This window comes from Biomphalaria glabrata, chromosome 10 (assembly GCF_947242115.1).
Source record: "Biomphalaria glabrata chromosome 10, xgBioGlab47.1, whole genome shotgun sequence".
NCBI classification, from domain to species: domain Eukaryota; kingdom Metazoa; phylum Mollusca; class Gastropoda; family Planorbidae; genus Biomphalaria; species Biomphalaria glabrata.
The window spans coordinates 24,350,289-24,369,851 of NC_074720.1; the positions used below are offsets into that span (position 1 = coordinate 24,350,289).

General features: G+C 36.3%; 1 protein-coding gene across 5 annotated transcripts in view; it reads left to right on the top strand.

Moving 5' to 3' along the window:
* LOC106076176 (uncharacterized) overlaps positions 1-19,563 on the top strand; it is a 161,797-nt gene that overhangs the window by 80,637 nt on the left and 61,597 nt on the right. For all 5 annotated transcript variants that reach the window (XR_008780024.1, XM_056043124.1, XM_056043121.1 and 2 more), the window contains exons 9-12: positions 2,003-2,139; positions 9,895-9,936; positions 11,253-11,306; positions 15,726-15,846. Coding sequence is in view for 4 of the 5 variants with exons in the window: in XM_056043124.1 (XP_055899099.1) it covers positions 2,003-2,139; positions 9,895-9,936; positions 11,253-11,306; positions 15,726-15,846 (354 nt within the window). In the remaining variant the exon portion in view is untranslated. The remainder of the gene's footprint in view (positions 1-2,002; positions 2,140-9,894; positions 9,937-11,252; positions 11,307-15,725; positions 15,847-19,563) is intronic.

The following is a 19,563-nucleotide window of genomic DNA, read 5'->3' on the forward strand; positions in this document are numbered from 1 at the left end:
TAGATAGCGTAGGTAATTCTAAACTAGATGTATGTAGGTAACGTAGGTAATTCTAAACTAGATGTATGTAGGTAGCGTATGTAATTTTAAACTAGATGTATGTAGGTAGCGTAGGTAATTCTAAACTAGATGTATGTAGGAAGCGTAGGTAATTCTTAACTAGATGTATGTAGGTAACGTAGGTAATTCTAAACTAGATGTATGTAGGTAACGTAGGTAATTCTAAACTAGTTGTATGTTGGTAGCGTAGGTAATTCTTACTTAGATGTATGTAGGTAACGTAGGTAATTCTAAACTAGATGTATGTAGATAGCGTAGGTAATTTTAAACTAGATGTATGTAGGTAACGTAGGTAATTCTAAACTAGATGTATGTAGGTAGCGTATCGTAGCGTAGGTAATTCTAAACTAGATGTATGTAGATAGCGTAGGTAATTCTAAACTAGATTATGTAGGTAACGTAGGTAATTCTAAACTAGATGTATGTAGGTAGCGTAGGTAATTCTAAACTAGATGCATGTAGGTAACGTAGGTATTTCTAAACTAGATGTATGTAGGTAGCGTAGGTAATTCTAAACTAGATTATGTAGGTAACGTAGGTAATTCTAAACTAGATTATGTAGGTAACGTAGGTAATTCTAAACTAGATTATGTAGGTAACGTAGGTAATTCTAAACTAGATGTATGTAGGTAGCGTAGGTAATTCTAAATTAGATATATGTAGGTAACGTGGGTAATTCTAAACTTGATAAATGTAGGTAGCGTAAGTAATTCTAAACTAGATTATGTAGGTAACGTAGGTAATTCTAAACTAGATTATGTAGGTAACGTAGGTAATTCTAAACTAGATGTATGTTGGTAGCGTAGGTATTTCTAAACTAGATGTATGTAGGTAACGTAGGTAATTCACACACACACAAAACAAAGCTTATCTAAGTTAAAGAACTCTGCAAGTACAACTATATTTCTCAAAAATGTAGAAGTTACTTCTCTCTTTCGATATCAAACAAAATAATGACCAATAGTTTAATAATTGATTCATGTTTTGTTAGGTACAATAAACGTTTAAAATTTCAACTTGATCCAAGAATGGGTGTGGGAAAAATAACATTACAATATGTACAACATGTTGAAGGGAACAAAACCCGACATTTAGAAACATATTTGTAAAAAATGATGAATGTAATTTTATTTGCATACAAAACTAAATTAATTGACTTATTGGTTAAACATTTTGTTTTATTGATTTTTGTGTTGTCTACTTGTCCACGTTAATGAATAATTGTGCAAAGTATCAACTTGATCCGAGATTGGGTGTGGGAGAAATAATTTGTTCAAAACTTTTACCAGACAGACAGACGTAGACACTGAGTTGAAATAAACTTTGTAAAAAAAAAAAAAGATAAAAAATGAAAAAACCGAAGAAATGGGTAGGTAGAGAGATTCAAGTGAATTTCTTGGAAAGCCATTACATTAACATCCCCGGACAAAACCTAATGGGAACTAGTGTTAAAGAATATGTACCAGTATATCTGGTCTTTATCATGCTCTGCAACTAAAGGATATGAAAGACTTTTGTCTTCAACCGAAGCAATAGTTCAGGACTTCTTTACCAATAAAGCATACCAATAAAGCATCCCAACCCAGTCTTTGAATTGCTTTTCATGTGGTTAGGAAACAGCTTCATTACGATTGCTATCTCCGAGGGAGAAACATTGTACAGTAGAGAGTGGGACAGAGGTATTCCTGATACTAATTAGCTTCCCATGGACTAGACAACAACAAAGAAAACAAATCAACAAAATAATAGAAGACATTGTCAAAGTGACGGAAACTTAAATAGATGAATTGACACATAAGATACAAGCCTTAAAATACGAACATTTTGATGAATGGTATATCAGTTCTGGATTTTATTAGCAAGTTTCGTAAAGCATTTATATATTGTCAATGTCAATGTATCATTTGTACTTTGTTTATAACATTACTCTATTTTGTTTCAGTCATATGTCAACCTATGGGAAATGTTTTGAGGACATTGTATGCCAATGTGGTTTTTATCAAAGAAAGGAATATTATTCCGCTGTAGCTATAGCCAAGTTTACATTTAATATCAAACAAAACTGTTCAATATTTCAAGGTAAATCTACTTTTTGTCCTTCTAGTTAGGATACATTCTGATCTACTACACATTATAGCATTGCATTATCTTAAGTTGAGTTTTATTTATATAGATTACTCTACTCATTCATTTATTCATCTGGCACGAAATGTCTAGACCCGCTATCCCATTATCCTTAAATGGAACATTTTAAATCTCCCCAACCACACCTAATTTTGGCCCGTGAATTCTATTCATCCCAGAAAATAATGTCCTACATAAAATCTCTGACTTTTCCTCGGCATGCCAGTTCTGTATTGAAATATTTGATAGCCCTTCCTAAAGGTTAAGAGAAAAAGGTTTACATATACAATGTCTACACTTTTCAAACATCTAGTTATGAACATCAAGTAAAGAAAAATACGTTAGTTAACTGTGTATGTCTTTAGTTATTGCCCTTTCCCATCACAACATTTCATCATAATTGCACATATACAGTTGTAGTTAATGTGAAGTATTGAACTGTCTACACACGCACATAACGTTCCGGAACTGTGGATAATGTTAGGTCATCTGTTTCTATGGTCAACGGCTAACGAGCAGGATGTCATGTGGCCAGCAAAACGACCAACCACCTTTACTTTGCTTTATTAAAGTCAGGGGCGCCCTAAAAATCCCGAAATACAAAATCCCAGTCTTCACCGAGATTCGAACCCAGGACCCCAGGTTCAGAAGCCAAGCGCTTAACCACTCAGCCACCGTGCCCCCACTGTGGAACAAGCTTACTAATTGTTACCATTTTGACTGTCAAATTACAGACAGTCATCATCGATCTGTTCTTGCGCTTGTTTATTTTCAAACAAAAAAATTACTTGTTCACAGATGTATGTGGACCCAAATAATTTGAAGGTTTAGCACCTAAATTTTTTAAAGTGTGGAAATACAGCTTCTGACACCCATAAAACTGACTGAAACCTCTCTTTTAGGTCAAATTGCTTGAAGGTATGTCCTCTAGAGTTGAAAAAGCTTCTGACTAAATGGTGATCATATTTGAAAACTGACGTCTTAAAATTTACTTTCAAATTCCACAATCAAGGAATAAGTCTGAACATTTCAATCATTTCACTAGAAATAGTTTCACCTTTCAGTTTCCGCCAAGGAAAATGAAATGTCAGGTGAAATGGGAAAGTTTTGTTTCAACATGCTCATACATTTCTTGTCCAAACAACCCTGTAGTACATTGAGTGTAGAATATAAAGTCTGTTTTCCACTCTTGATTAGAAATATTAGTAACAAAGTCACAGTCAATGTCTTTCAAGAAACATAATTTATTCCTTGAAATCCCCCATTCTTCTCAATATATTGCCCATGCTAAGTCAGCGGATACTACTCTGCTACCGAACATCTTAAGGTTTTGTTTCAAAATCTTCAAGAACTTCTCTGCTTGTCAGGGGCGGACTGGCTATATGGGCAAACGGGCAAATGCACGGTGGGCCGGTACCATATGGGTCGGTCTGGTCGCGACCAAAGACATTTTTTTTTCAATGCAGACAACTTTTTTTTTTTTTTAACAGCAGCAAGACACATATGCCCGAACACGTTTTGGTAATTCTGCAGGAATTCAAGGGGCAGCCATCTTTGTTAATATTTTGTTATTGTTTATGTTCCAAAGAAATCCCAAGATAGTGTATTTAAAAATACCAAGAATTAACATTATTTCTGTGTTTTCAAAGCAATGCTATTTTTTCTTTTAATTTTGACTTGGTGTCAATTCAACACATTTCTGCTCTGTCTTCTTTTTAATTGTTAAATAGTGTCTATGTCTATTCTGAATTATTCTGATTTTTTTTACCACTATTTAAGTATTTTTATCGTCCTTTATATATGTCTTTTGAAATGACCCAGACTAAATGTATGGATCTTAAATTTAGATTTAGATCTATAAATTTAGATCTAGATTCTAGATCTATAAATGTAGAATTGTAGATCTAGAAAATTCTAGATCTATAAACTTAGATATAGATCTATAAATTTAGATCTACAAATCTAGATCTATATATAATATATGTATAGATCTAATATGTTGTTATCTTTGTTGTTTTTTTAACAAATGTTTTTACTTTTTAATACTCATTTTTCTATTAACTTGTTTTAAATGTAAATCTAAGCCTATTAAGGCTATTAGAATTTCACCTTATGATTATGTTAAAAAAGGGGGAGTCTTGTGGGAGCCCTGTTACCTCCCCCATTGGAAGTCAAGCATTAACCTATTTTGGTGTCTATTAGATTATTAGTCTAATTAATAGACTTATTAGGACTAGATGATACCGGAATAGCTAGATCTAGCATATTTTTTAGCTACAAAAATAAAAACAAACAAAAACCCAAATCTGAGAGAAAACCCAAGATATAAGATCACAGTCTAAACAATAACAAATATGGCTGCCCCTTGAACTCCTGCAGAATTACCCACGTTTTTTTTAAATTATTATTATTATTACACTTAATTTTGTTTGAAATTCAACAAAAATATTTTTTTTAAATGTACACTATACACTTTACGTATTATAATTTGCAAAACGTTAGACCGTAAATTTTGCTATGCTCGAGAGTGTCAATGAACGTTGAATGGTGTAATACTGAGTTCTTGCTTCCTGAAGTACTCTAGACACGTGACAAGACAAATATTATAGACTGACTGAAGCTCGTTTCAGCAGACAAACATGAAGTTTATTTTACTACGATAATAATACACTGCACTCCTTGTTAGTGCTACAAGTCAAGAAATAATAAACAATCCTATCCGCATAGCAGCGGTATCAAATGTATCAATCACGTCCGCATCTCAGCGGGTAACAATAAGAACAATTACTACTAGTGACACTGGAGCTTCATCCCTAGATATCCATTGAAATACGAATAATAACTTAATATTCAATAAGCACATAATGAAATCAACTCTCAAATATTATTAATCAACAATCACTAGTCCATCGACTTTCATGCTATATACATATATATACACCAGTCCAGGAAGCAACGTCCAACCTTCCTGGACCGGGAGCAAAACCTTACTGACTTGACTTGACTGAACTCAAAGTCAACTTTATTCATTCTACTTCCTGTTTTCTACATCAGGAATTCCACGTGTCTTTTAAACTCTTAACATGACGTGAACTTTAGACTGTGACAGAGAGGCATGGTCTTCAACACTGCTTTGATGTCTTCAAGGTAGTGTTTGGCCTAATTATTTTGCTGGTCGGCATGAACGTTTGATCACACTCCCATTTGTTTTTGTTCCTTCCTTCCCCGTCTTTTGATGGTTTCATTGACAATGTAAACAAAAAAAGAGGGATGAGAGAGGTTCAGTTAGAAAACATTGATATAACGCAGAAAAAAAAATAGGGGCGACAATTAGCTCTTTAAAGGATACAATGGATACCAGCACATATAAAACTAGAAGGAAATGAGAAGGGTGACACACTCGCCAAAAGTGGCAGAACAAACTCACAATTAAATATTGCACTCTATCCAGAAGAAATGAAGAAACTAATAGTGAATAAAATAAACGAGAAATGGACACGCTCTCGTCCGAATCGTAAAGAAGATGATGCCTATTATAAGCACTGGTGAATCCAGGGGGGGGGGGGGGGGGCGGTAGGGGCGATCGCCCCCCCCCCCACTCGGCCGACCCCCCCCCCCCCTGAGGGGAGGGCGGACGAATTTTAGTCTAGAATTCACACAATTTGTATACGAATTTATGTATGTTATTTATGTTAATAATATATACTAGCTATTTATATTTCAACCTATTTTTGATTATTTCGCCCCCCCCCTCTTGTATGTTGGCCGATATGGTGTGGTCAGGAGGGGGCGATGGCATCAATCCCGCCCCCCCCCCCCATTAAACTTTCGAGTTGGGGGGTCGAATTTATTTGTAGATATCACAACTTGCTAACAGAATCAATTAATTATCTCTATGATTAAAACCTGTTATTGGTGTTAACCGATCTTTATATTATGTCGTTCCCCTGTTGGCCGATTAAGTGGGGGGGGGAGAATTCCTCTACTGCCCTTCCCACCTAAACCCATTGATTGGGGGGGGCGGTCCTACTTTTATGGGGAAATCATAGTTTGTGAACAAAATTAGTTGAATTAAAATATAATTTATATATTATATCGCTCCCCTTCTGGTATATTGGCCGATTAAGTGGGGTAAGGGGTGGGGGGCGATTGCATCTACTGCCCTCCCCACTCTAGACCTTTGAGTGGGGGGGGTTCTATTTTTATGGAAAAATCATAGTTTGTGAACAAAATTAGTTGAATATCTATATAATATAAGCTAAGTATTGATATGTGAACCCATTTGTATATTATGTCACACCACACACTAATCTCAAATTTTATCATTAGTAAATATAAAATGAAAAAGGGTTGTTCCAGGTGGGAGGGGCGATACATGCAATCGCCTTCTGCCCATCGGGCAAACCAATACTTTTTTTTTTTGTTTTATAGTTACGAAGTTTTGAAGAGAATTAGGCTTACACCTATAATTTGACACGTGGGCGTAGCTGGGAGGAGTGGAGGGGGGTCAAACCATCACTTGCCTCAGCCCTCATTTTCTGAAAGGGAAACTTTACTTAATGCCCGAGTGCAGTCAACTTAAGCAAACTACAGTCACAGAATTTCCTAAGCGTAGCCAAAATGGGTTTTGTGGTTACCCTCCCCTTTCAATACAAAAACTAAAGCAAAACTATTGTTACCATTTTCTACCAGTCGCTGGACTCCACTAATTAAGTGCAGTGAATAGCAGATTTGGTTTTTGAATTTTTTAGCGAAAGATTAGCAAGCAAGCTAATTGTACTGTAGAATATGCATTTTTTAAAGCTTAAAATAACAGAAATAATGCTCACAGCACTCCCCCAGGCTCCCTAGCTGTCCTTGTCTGTGAGTACTGTCTTTCGACTAACTAAAAGAAGAACCTATTCTAGGCTAAAAAAAAACTCCGAAAGAATGAAAGGTCAGAATGTAATGAAAATTAATTGCACACACACACATTCATTATATATATATATATATATATATATATATATATATATATATATATATATATATATATATATATATATATACACATATATATATATATAAATACAGTGCTTTTTTGTAGAGAAATAGGTGCCGGTACTCAGTGATGAATTACCTAACTTTTAACTGCTAAAAATTAATAAGAAACGTTAAAATAAAAGAAAAGTAATATTTTCCCCCACATTGAAAAAGTTGCAGTGCGCCGTACCGGTGCGTACCGTCACAAAAAAGCACTGTCCTTATTTGTCTATATATATTGGAGAGGGGGGTAAAAAAAATCCCCCCCCACGAAAAAATCCTAGCTACGCTCATGATTGGACATGCCATTTGTAGGCCGGTTTATATGGTAATTCCCGGGCTGATTTTGATATCCAGTCCGTCCCTGCTGCCTGTGGTTAAGATCCCAAGCTCTGTTAGGTTTAATCACTAAGATCAATAATTCGGCCAATAATATGATTAATATTCAATGCAGGTTTGTGCAAACTTTCTCGTGTAGACTTTATGGTTGGGATATATTTCTTTAATTTAATAAAATAAAAACTATTTTTCTCAGTCAAAGCACTGGCTCCTTCAGTTGTTACACTTACCATCTTGTTCTATGCCAATCCAGCTTCCGTTCCATGACCATGCGCTGCAGAAAATACAATCTTAAAATAAACTTAATGCGACTGCTGCTTATGTTACGTGACAGTGATTTAAAAATATAATCCAACAAAAAAACAAAACAAGGTTACAAAGACTGTTTGTTTGACCCCGAAGTGGTCCACCTAGAGAAAGACGGATAGATCTAGACATTGATAGAGGATAGAACATATTAGGCTGTAAAACAAATATACTTTAAAAAATCATTAAAAAGTGCATATCTATTTTACAGGATGTGACTCACAAAAATTTGTGGAAATATTTATTAACTTAAAAAAAAAAAAAAAAAGACTCAACTGGGTTTCAAACCAAGGACCTTCTGAATATTAGGCAGATGTGATAACCACTACACTATGGAAACACATATCATAACAAAAATCAATATATTTGAAATCTTTCCTTATTCTTTCAGTCATTCTAAGTCTATATCTATTACATCTAGATCTAGAGTTAGATCTAAGACTCTAAGTCTATGTCTAGATCTAGAATCTTGATATAGAATCTACTATATCTAGACTAGAACTCGTATATAGATCTATGTGGATCTGGCCTCTATGGCTAATGAGGATGTGTGAAAACTGCGGGGTAAAAAGTAGGGTCTTTTTTTTGTTGTTGTTTTTTTAAACTTACAATTGAAACGAAGTTCGATATTAAAATTCTTTTTAAAAACAACATTTGAATCAGTATTCTATTCCATGAGTTAGTTAATAAATGGATAATCTTTTTTTTAATGATCCATTGATACTTTTTCAATCGTGACCTTAGATGCATTTTTTTGTACCAATGCGCGAATCTATGAATGAAGCTTGATTTAGCTTGTGAACATTTTAATAAGACTTACTTCCCCTGAAGTTTTTCATTAAAAAGTGGTGTAATTTTTTGAAAAATCTGCTTGCATATATAAATTTAAAAATTAGATGGTTCAATTTCGGAATAGAAAAAAGTAGCCGTTGCATCAGAACTTTGAATGATCTAATATATCATGATGTCCGATTTTCATTTTCTCTTCTAGTTTCTGAGATCTAAACGGGACGGACGGACAGACGGACAGACAGGCCACACAAAACTAAGAGCGTCTTTTCCCCCTTCGGGGGCCGCTAAAACAGATCTTACAAAAGAAAAGTCAGTGATTGTTAAATTCTTTTTTAGGGGTGGTGGCAGGGGGATGTGAGAAATAGGATACAAGAAAAGTATGTAGGCTGGGGGGGGGGAATAAGTCATACCTGTACTGGCATTCTAGGGCAAAAAGAACATATTTGGGAGGGGTAGCGTTGTAAAGCGGGCAGTTTTTTATTTAGAATTCCCAGGCCAGAAAGGAGTGTGTTAGAGAAGGCGTGGCCGTGTTCCAATTCAACATAACATATAAGAAGTACTAGAATACTCTGTCCGAAAGTAAGATTGTTGAAATACTCGGTGCGGTACGACCAAAGTATTCTCTGAAAATTACGATTTGCAGGGTGTAATAAGAAAAAAGGGCGAAAGCCAAACTCCTCATCCAGCCTAGTTCAATTATTTCAATGAAGAACTGAAATGCAGAAGAATAGTGCAGTGTGTAAATTAAACTATTTGTTAAGGCGGAGTTAAGGAGGAGGAAGAAGTGATACTTGAAATTATGGGCCAGTCCAATTCAACGCAATATAAACTAGAATTCTCTGGTCAAAGGAATCTATGGGGTAGAGTTAACTAATGGACCTTTTATATTTTTACTGTTATAAATAAGAAAAAAAAAGTAATGGGTCCATGGTAAAATAAACAATATATAGCATAAGAACAATCATCGGGCGTAGTCGGTGGATAATTCCAGTATATATATTGCATTGTTTATCAAATAGATGACTTCCTGAGCATCCGAGTTTGTGTAAAACTGCAATAAAACACAAATTCTCTTTGAATTGTAATCTTGTTAGGATTACTTTTGCTACGCTATTAGTTCATGTAGTTTTGTGAATAAATGCTTTACTTTCTTATTTCATAAACTATGAAGAAACTCTTCATTAAAATGATTTAGATGTGTCTTGAGTCTATTATAATAACTCTTAATACCTCTCACTTATATCATTTTAGGCCTAACATTTTCATCCTCTCAGATTGGTTTCCCCTGCCCAGGTAAGTAGTCTCAATCCAATCTGACATACACTTAGTTAAGTCAACAAAACATAACATCATTGTATGGACTCGGTAGTCTTTTAAACTGACTTAGTGATTAGATTACTTAACTGACTTGGTGATTAGATGACTTAACTGACTTGGTGATTAGATTACTTAACTGACTTGGTGATTAGATGACTTAACTGACTTGGTGATTAGATGACTTAACTGACTTGGTGATTAGATGACTTAACTGACTTGGTGATTAGATGACTTAACTGACTTGGTGATTAGATGACTTAACTGACTTGGTGATTAGATGACTTAACTGACTTGGTGATTAGATGACTTTACTGACTTGGTGATTAGATGACTTAAGTAGTGAGTAGAACAAAAAAATAGTTCAAAATGGATATTCTTGATTTAATAATTCGTCAAAAGTTGCACATCTTTAGTAAAGTAGGTAGAATGGAGCTGACATAAGCTAACTATTAGGTAGTTTAGTAAGTAATCTAATACAGACCTACTTTATTTTTACCATGCTCAGTGTAAAATTTCTTTCTTTCTTCTGTATTAAACTTCTTCCAACTAAACATGTATGTAGACTTTCAAATTAATATCAACTTGACTGAAATCTCTTGATAGTATGAAACCTTCTTCTACTAGAACTGAAACCCTAAATGATACAACATCAACTAGAACAACTTCAACCAATGAACCCGCAAATATTTGAACTCATTTCCGAATGTAGGTCCTAACCATTCAAGAGTTGAATCAATTCATGTTCAAGAACATTTTTTGCACACCGTCTAAGTCTAGATCTAAAGAACTCTCATTGGAATATATCTTATCTTATAAACTACAGACGTTACTTCAAAAAAGAAGACTATGTCCTACGCGTCATGCATCTAGTCATACATGTTAACCAATGACTTAGATTCTGCCAAGTCATTTGTTTTCCTGGCTGGCTCAGGCAACCCATTCCATACTGTAATAGCACTAGGGAAGAAGAAGTATTTGCGCAAATTGGTCTTAGCATATGGAACGAGGAATGTGCCTTTATCTTTGTGTCTTTCTGAGTATTTTATTAGATTTTTTTTGTATTTGAAGTCAAGCTATTTATACATTCACTTAAGGATTTTTTTCTCCGAGGTAAGGGGGGGGATGGGTTAGGTAAATATTGTTATATTTTCTTTCTAATCTAACGTTCATTAGTTATTAGGGGCCAAATAATCTTTCTATAAAAGAGGGTTTTTTTTTTCTTGTTTTAAAATCTAACATTTATTAGTAATTAAGAGAAAAATAATCGCACTAAAAGTTTGTGTCTCTGTCAGATGATCAACAGATTACTGCAGACAAGAAAACATTAATATTAAACACAAGTCAAGGTAAGTGCTATATGTGTACAAGTATATATTATGTTACTTTGATACAGAAGTACAATTATGTGCTTTCATACTTTTATAAACAAGTCAAGTTTAGTCAAGCATTATTGTAGTAATGTCAATGCTAAAAAATTATTTACACCGATAAACAATAATTTTGAAATTAGTCCAAAATGTGTTCTTTGACATAGAATTAGGACGTAGAAAATGTATTGCTTACTTTTTGAATTCACCAAATGCTCTAAGTTTAGTCTAAGTCAATCACTCAGAAGTTGACAGCTCAGATGAATGTAGAATGAAATGAGTAAGTTTACCAAGTACACTCTGTACACATACAGAGAACCTGGTAGTAGGCGGAGTCCAAGTGTGTAGATGATTAGAAACAAATGTCTTGAGATAGTGCATGGGATTGACATTAGAATAGAATACGCATTGTAGAGATGTAAAGTCTAATTTGCGTCTGTATACATTGTACTGTTCAGCCAATAGGTTGCGTGTGTCTGTACGTGTCAAATTACTAGCGAGTCTGTGGCTACAGACATACAGACGAATAATACAACTCCACAAACAGAGTGAACAACCAACAGGCTAATGAAGAAGTTTAACTGTTTAATTCACAACGGGAGCAGTCTAGTCTCAGTCACTATCACGTACGATGTTACCTCTGTTAAGTATTTCTGAATCTTCTGGCTAAATGTATTAGTAGGCATAGAAATAAAAACACTGTAAAGAACTTGACGACTAAACTTTCAGTTTCATATAACTTTAATGACTATTAACTCTAACAATTCGTCACTGTAACATGTAGCGTAGTAGACTGTACAATAACTGTAAGTTTACAGTTAGCTATACTTCGTTGCAATTCATCTCTTCACTTCGTTGCAATTCATCTCTTCTCAACTTGCATCGAGCCGTATTCCACAGAACAGACCAACGACACACTTCCCAGTGTCGCTCCAGGTCTCCAAAACTGAACCAATTCGTACTCAAGTCTACCGAATTAGAGCCGCACACGTCTTACATCGACTGTAGCGACTGTAATGGCTCAAGTCCACTGTAGTTCGCTGTATAGACTTTAACGACAGTAGTTCACTCCAGTTAACTCTACCCTAGTTAACATGCATCGAGTCGTACACATCTCTCTTCTACTGTCTCGCACAGTAGACAACAGTACCGACGACTCACTCACGACTGACTTTCACATTAACTCTCTGGCTTATATAGAGTCCCTAATCACTTCTCCAAAGTTTGCACAAACACTGCTAGTATCTTCTGGAATAACACGTGAGGAAACGTCACATCCTGTCTTTGTTTATACATGTAGATTCCAGAAAACATCGGCTGCACTGTCATCTTGCCAGGGTGACAAGTTGTGACCTTTATCTGTCACTGGACATTGCTAGTACCTTCTGGAATAACACGTAAGGACACGTCACATCCTGTCTTTGTTTATACGCGTAGATTCCAGAGAACACCGGCTGATGTGTCATCTCGCTGAGGTCACACGTTGACCTCTACTTGTCACTGTTCATTTGTAACGCTGCCCCCTTCTTAGATCTGTTCGTCCCGAACAGATTCCACTTCATCACGATACTGAAGAAATCGATCGACGATCAAGAAGGAAGCTTTGGTGGTTGCCCCCTTCTCAGAGATGTTTTTTTCAATCTGGCCGTTGTCCATCTTCTTTCCATAGACGAATGGGAGCCAAATCCTCATTTTTCAGCAGTTCCTCACAAATGTTTTCATCAATCTTGGTATGGAAACATCGACCTTCAGATGACGACATTGGGCACCCTTGTCGAGAAAATTCATCAGCATTCTAACGAGTTCGTGCTTCACTGGCTGAGCTGTACATTTTCAAGAATCTTTTTACAGAGCTTCTTCAGAGATACACATGTTCATCACAGTACAGCAACTGACTTCTGACTTGATTATCGTTCTTCTAAAACCTCTGTTATACTTCATCAAACCTATTCTCATGAGGAATGTTCTTTAGTGGCTTCACACTTTCAACTGATAGTAAGGCTTTCGTCTTTGGTCTGATAATTCTGGACAGAATCTTTCTAATAACATGGGCTATGGAGTTTCGTTAGTGAATGTGGGGGTCTATCAGTGGGAGAAGTGGTAGGCTTGTTTTCTAACAACATGGGCTGTGGAGTTTCATCAATGCAGGTGGGGGTCTATGAGTGGGAGAAGGGGTGTTCTTGTATCTTGATCTTGTTGGGGCCATCCACGTTGCACTCTGCATGTATCGCTTTCTCCGCCTCCTCCATTTGATATTTCTTTGGTTGCGTTGATGTCGTTGTCTTGCTTTCTTGTCAATCAATGCTGATGGCAGCCACTTAGCACATAGGAAGGTATTGCATTTCATACCTGTAGTCATCAAGACTGTTGATCTAACAAGTTGTTTCAGCATTATTCTTCGATGGATGCTTTGCGAATGAGCTGCAAGTTCACATGAAGGCAAGTTGTCAAATACGTCAGCACCTTCATCCGAGTCTGAAGGACTCGACTGTGGGGCAGGTTGGTAACATTCAACGTGCAAAGGTCCATCAACTTCAGCATCAGATTCTACTGTGTTTCCTTGACTTTCACCAGGGCTTCTCGCGCTGATCTTGACAGCTGGACAAGCTTCTGTTAAGTCCAGACCTTGCTGGTGTAGTTCTTGGCATTCAGTCTTCTTCTAAAGTACAGTTCTTGTCAAACGCATGGGTGCAATAATCAAGTTTCGAGTTCCTCTCGTAGACACTGGCAGATAGACAGAAGTCTTTAAGGCCCACAGCAACAGGCTTGGACGCAGACCCAACGTTGTCTTGATCTGTTTGGCTGGCTGAGGTACTCATATCAGGTATATTTGTAGCTAAAGCTTCGGTCAAACTATAGGTCTCTACTATTGTTTCTTCAGCGCACTCATTCTGCTACCGTCTCTTTTCATTTCTTGTTGGCCACATTCGTTTGGTTTGCTATCACAGTCACAGACAGCACAGCCATCACCAGCATCTTTATCGTAATTGTCTGTATCGCCACATTCTTGGTTAGACAATTGTTCGCTGTTCATCAATGGTGTAGCTCTTTCAGCTGTCGACTCAATCTGATAATGTTGGGTGTTCAGCAGCTCGTTAATCATGATTCTAGTTTGATCTTTTATCGTATTTGTTTGTGTTCTTCTGTCTTGTTGGGCTTGGTAACTATTTGTTCATTCTCATTCATGGCTTTGATCAAATGGTTAAATGAAGAAAATCGGGTGTTGATTTCTGATCTCCTTGATGCTCTCATTCACCGAGTTCATTTTGTATTGCAAAGTTCTCAGCAGCTCAGTCATATTAGGTTTGATTTCAAATTGGCAAGTGTCCGGATTCTCATCTTCCTCCAACAGGGCTTGTCTGAGACGTGCTGTTAGCGTTTCCTTATTTCCGTTAAGCTGTAGACCTCTTTCTCGAAGCTCTTGTCTAAGTTCTTTCATGTCAAGTTCAATAAGAAGTTTGATGGAACACATTCTAGCCAGAAAGATCCCACTTCTGACACCAATTGTTACGTATTTCTGAATCTTCTTGCTAAATGGGCATACAAATAAAAACACTGTAAAGAACTTGACGACTAAAATTTCAGTTTCATATAACTTTAATGACTATTAACTCTAACAATTCGTCACTGTAACATGTAGCGTAGAAGACTGTACAATAACTGTCAGTTTACAGTTAGCTATACTTCGTTGCAATTCATCTCTTCACTTTGTTGCAATTCATCTCTTCTCAACTTGCATCGAGCCGTATTCCATGTAGATTCCAGAAAACATCGGCTGCAGTGTCATCTTGCCGGGGTGACAAGTTGTGACCTCTATCTGTCACTGGACATTGCTAGTACCTTCTGAATTAACACGTAAGGACACGTCACATCCTGTCTTTGTTTATACGCGTAGATTCCAGAGAACACCGGCTGCTGTGTCATCTCGCTGGGGTCACACGTTGACCTCTACTTGTCACTGTTCATTTGTAACACCTCTATGAAAGCCTAGCGTCATCTCTCTGTTAATCTACGCTACAGTCTCGCTGTTCATTTAGATCATCACAATTATGCGTTCACTATCAGCACCTAAAGTGCAGCTCTACAGCATAGATTGGATTTTAGTGAATGAATGCGGCGGATTATTGCTTTTTAGTTGATTTATATCATTGGGTGATCATTTCATTAATATTAGCATTGCATACCGTACCGGCTACGCCTGTTGATTTGTTCCCAAGCTTTATATTGCTTATATAGATCTATATTGCAATTTAACACAAATATAAATTTAAAATAAAATAAACATGTGTACCTGCAATTTTTTTTGTTACAAAAAAAATGTAATCAATTTGTGTTGTTATTATGTTGTTCTTATGTTGTTCTCCTGTTCTATTCACATTTAAACATGTTTTATTACAGAAATAGATCAGTCTATTAGGAATGAAATTGTCCAATGCCCTGCCATTAAATCATGTCTCTTACAATTTGATCAAGATGGTTCTATTGCATTTAACAAAAAGAACTTACCAGATATTTGCATGTATGTATTGTTCTTTATTATTGTTTAAAATTCTCTGCAAATCTTATTTCTACACAAACATGAGCATCACTTCTTTATATCTGTTTGATGAATAAGCCTGTTAATGTAAAATATTGGTATTTGTAGAAGTTAACTTGATTTATGCCTGTTTTTTTAAATGTACACACTAAAAGTAATTAACCTTCCCCCCCCCCCCAAACAACCTACACTTTTGACCCTTGTGGAACTGCCAGTATTACAATTATATCTCTATTGGCAACTAAGTCCACTCCTGACATATTTATTTTTTATCAGTCATGAACTAGGTCTAGAGAGTCAGCTTATTTAGAATAACCATCTTAGCAAACCATATTATACCCCCCCCCCAAAAAAAAACACACTTTGAATAGGCCTTTATATTCACTGAACAATTTTAGGACTTATAATTTTTTATTTAGAATAGAGGACTACGTGTAAATCTAGATTTAATAGAGGCCTACGATTTAGTCGTTTGAAAATTGTTCTACACATTTTCATTAACAACATTTTTTACATTTCAAATAGTACAAATTTTCTACACAAACACACGATCTCATACAGATGTAAAAATGCATTTAATCCTACTGATCCTAGGAGAATGTCACACCTTCAGTTGGACAGTTGTCTGCACCAAGAGGAGAAGAGCAGTAGATTTAGGATCAAGATCCAGGAAGAAATACAGAACAAATAGAACTCAAGAAAGTAACGCACCTAAAAAGTGTTTATAAGCGCTTAAAGTGGAAGAAACTATAGTTTTGTACTTAAAACATTGTAATGTCGGCTTTTAAAGACCTATTTGGTAGAGATTGAGAATGAAAAATCATTTTTGGTAAACTTAACAGCTGCGGTTTCAACCTTGAAAATGGCTTATTGGTCCTAAGCTTAAGTTAAAGAGAGAAAATGTTTAATTTGTGTATTTTATTGTTCACAGAAAATCCTATACGAATAAGCGAGCAATTCCTGGTACTCGTATACTCTTAAGCTAGCATTTCTTGTATGTATGTATATATATCCTATTTTAATACTATATACTATATATTTAGCGAGCAATCCTTGTATGTATGTATATATTTATATAAATTCTATTTCTAAAACGGCTCTAACGATTTTCTTTAAAATTGCAAGGTACGTGCATATTAGTGAGAAAAAATTCTCAACTCATTGGCCACATTGGGAAAACTCGAGATCGATCGGTTTGAAAATGTCTCATTATCAAAAAATTAATTTTGGCTAGAATGTTCTATGAATGAAAATTTTCCATGACGTAATCGGGAAAAACGCTGCTTACGTCACTAGGCTTACCGCAGTACACTAAAATATTTCTTTGCAAACAATAACGAGTTTTAAAGAATCAATAGACCTAATTAAACATTTGCGCACCATCTTATTGTAGATTGATTTATTATAGAACTATGAAAGAAACGTTCTGAGGCCGCATTCAACCAGGTGCTCTCTTCTATGTCAGCTAAGGCAAGTTGGCGCCTAAGCTGGTCTTTGAAGCGTTTCGGTGTTACGTCGACCACTTTTTTAGCTCACCAAAAATAACTGCCTTTGGCATGCGTTCGTCTGAGATTCGTCTCCCATACAGGATACTGTTCTGTCCAGCGTATTAAAGAATTCCCGCTAGACAAAGGCCGCGGATACTCATTTGAGACGAAAAGAAAATCTGCTGCCGAAGACAGACGCAGACGCTAAAAGAAAATCTTAATCGAGCACCGCGGACAATGGTTATGCTTGCCCTGGATGTGGCAAAATATGTAGGTCACAGCTGGGGCTGCGTAGCCACGGAGAATACTGCAATCCTCATTAATTTTCGGACTCGAAGACAAGCCTTATTATTATTATTATTATTTTGCTGGTGAATTATTACCTTATGTTCATGCTTCGGTGCCTACTGTCCCGTACCAAAACAAAGGAAATGGTCATAACACAGCTTCTCTACGCCTTACTTGCTCACACTAAACATAATATCCATCTAGAGGTCATCGAGTTTGCGTACGCTGCAGCCTCTTTTGATTTAACTATAAACCTCGGTAAAAGCTTGGGGTTAGGGCGTGGTGACGGAAGGCCCAGGAGAGATCTGAATGGAGTGATCTGTAAAAGCAGGCCATATCCCTCCACGGGCTGTAGCACCACTGGGATGGATGGATGGATGACAAAAGCCGGTATGAACTTCTTATAGTCCGTCAGTCAGGCTGGGAAGTGGGGACGAGCATATTGTTCGGTGTAACAGAGGTGCCCAACGGAAACGTTTCTTCCAAGCCAATAATAGCCCAATAGTTTTACGCAAAGGATGCAATGTAAAACGGCACGACGTGAAATGTGGCTTTTCTACACTGTTTGGGGGACTTAAGAGATTTTCTATTCTAATTGTCATGTACATTTACATTGAGAACTAGCTGAACGAAAAAGCAACTCTTTAGATTGATAGTCTTTAAAGGAGGTTGTAAGCGTCTGATCAGGGCCAGTAGTACTTTTGGACGCCTCCAAGCAAGAGTGTGGCAATATAAATCGTTCCACCTGCCTATAAAATCAGTGTCTACCAAACAGTGGTTCTCTTTACCTCTCTAAGTGGATCTGAGACATGGGTACTTTACAGAAAGCAACTAAGACTTCTTGAACGCTTTCGTGCACACCATCATGGACATACGGTGGCTAGACCGCACTACAAACAGCGATGTTTTAGAGAACGCCGGTATGAAATTCCCGACAGTCACGCTGGGCAGGGCACGTAAACCGTATGGGGCTCTAACATCTGCCAAAGGCTTTTTAGTGAGCTTAAAGGTGTTCAGCATAACAGAGGTGCTCAAAGGGAAACGCTTCTTTACAGTACTAATGAAATGCTTTTAAGTCTCTTAGGGAAAAATGCGCTATTTTATTTTAATACAAAGTGTATGTTTTACCCAACAACGTAGAGATATCACTTGATGTTTCGACTAAAGCCATAATGAATATACTAATGGCAATATTAAATGTCTGAATGTAACCATTTGAGAAGTTACTCTGCAAAGACTTTCTATCAAGCCAATAATAGGCCTATAGTTTACGACTGTGGTTTTTCTAGACTACTGGGGGACTTTCTCTTCGAATCGCATGTATGGCATGTACAATGTCATTTAGAACTAAAAAAACACAAAAACAACACTTCGGATTGGTAGTTCTTTACCCGATCGCTCATTTTCATCATTAAAAAAAGTTTCTAAAATAAGTTTGAGTAAATATTTTTCCTTTATAAATTATTCCTCCGAGCGAGGCTTGGCCCCCTGGTTCTGGGAGATGAAGTGATCTGACTAAATGAATGAGTGGTCAGGACGAAGAAGGTTATATAAAGCCTCATTCATTTATTACAAATTCTCCAACTTGCGGTGGACGATAAAAACTTTAACCTGTTACTCCTTACCTTTGTTTTACAACAATTAAGATATTTTTTAATTGAAACCTCAGCAGTTACATTTACCTAAAACGATTTTTTTCTGCAATCTCAGCCCATCACACATATATAACAATATAAAATCCTTGTCTCGGATAACTCACTGATAATCACTAACTACCACTTACGTGGATGATAAATACGAAAATTGTATCTGTTATTAATTATTTAATTAGCTTAAGCCTAGAACAACTAAGCCATTTTCATGATAGAAAACCCAGCCGTTAAATTTTCCAAAAACGATTTATTGCAATTTCGACCCAAATATG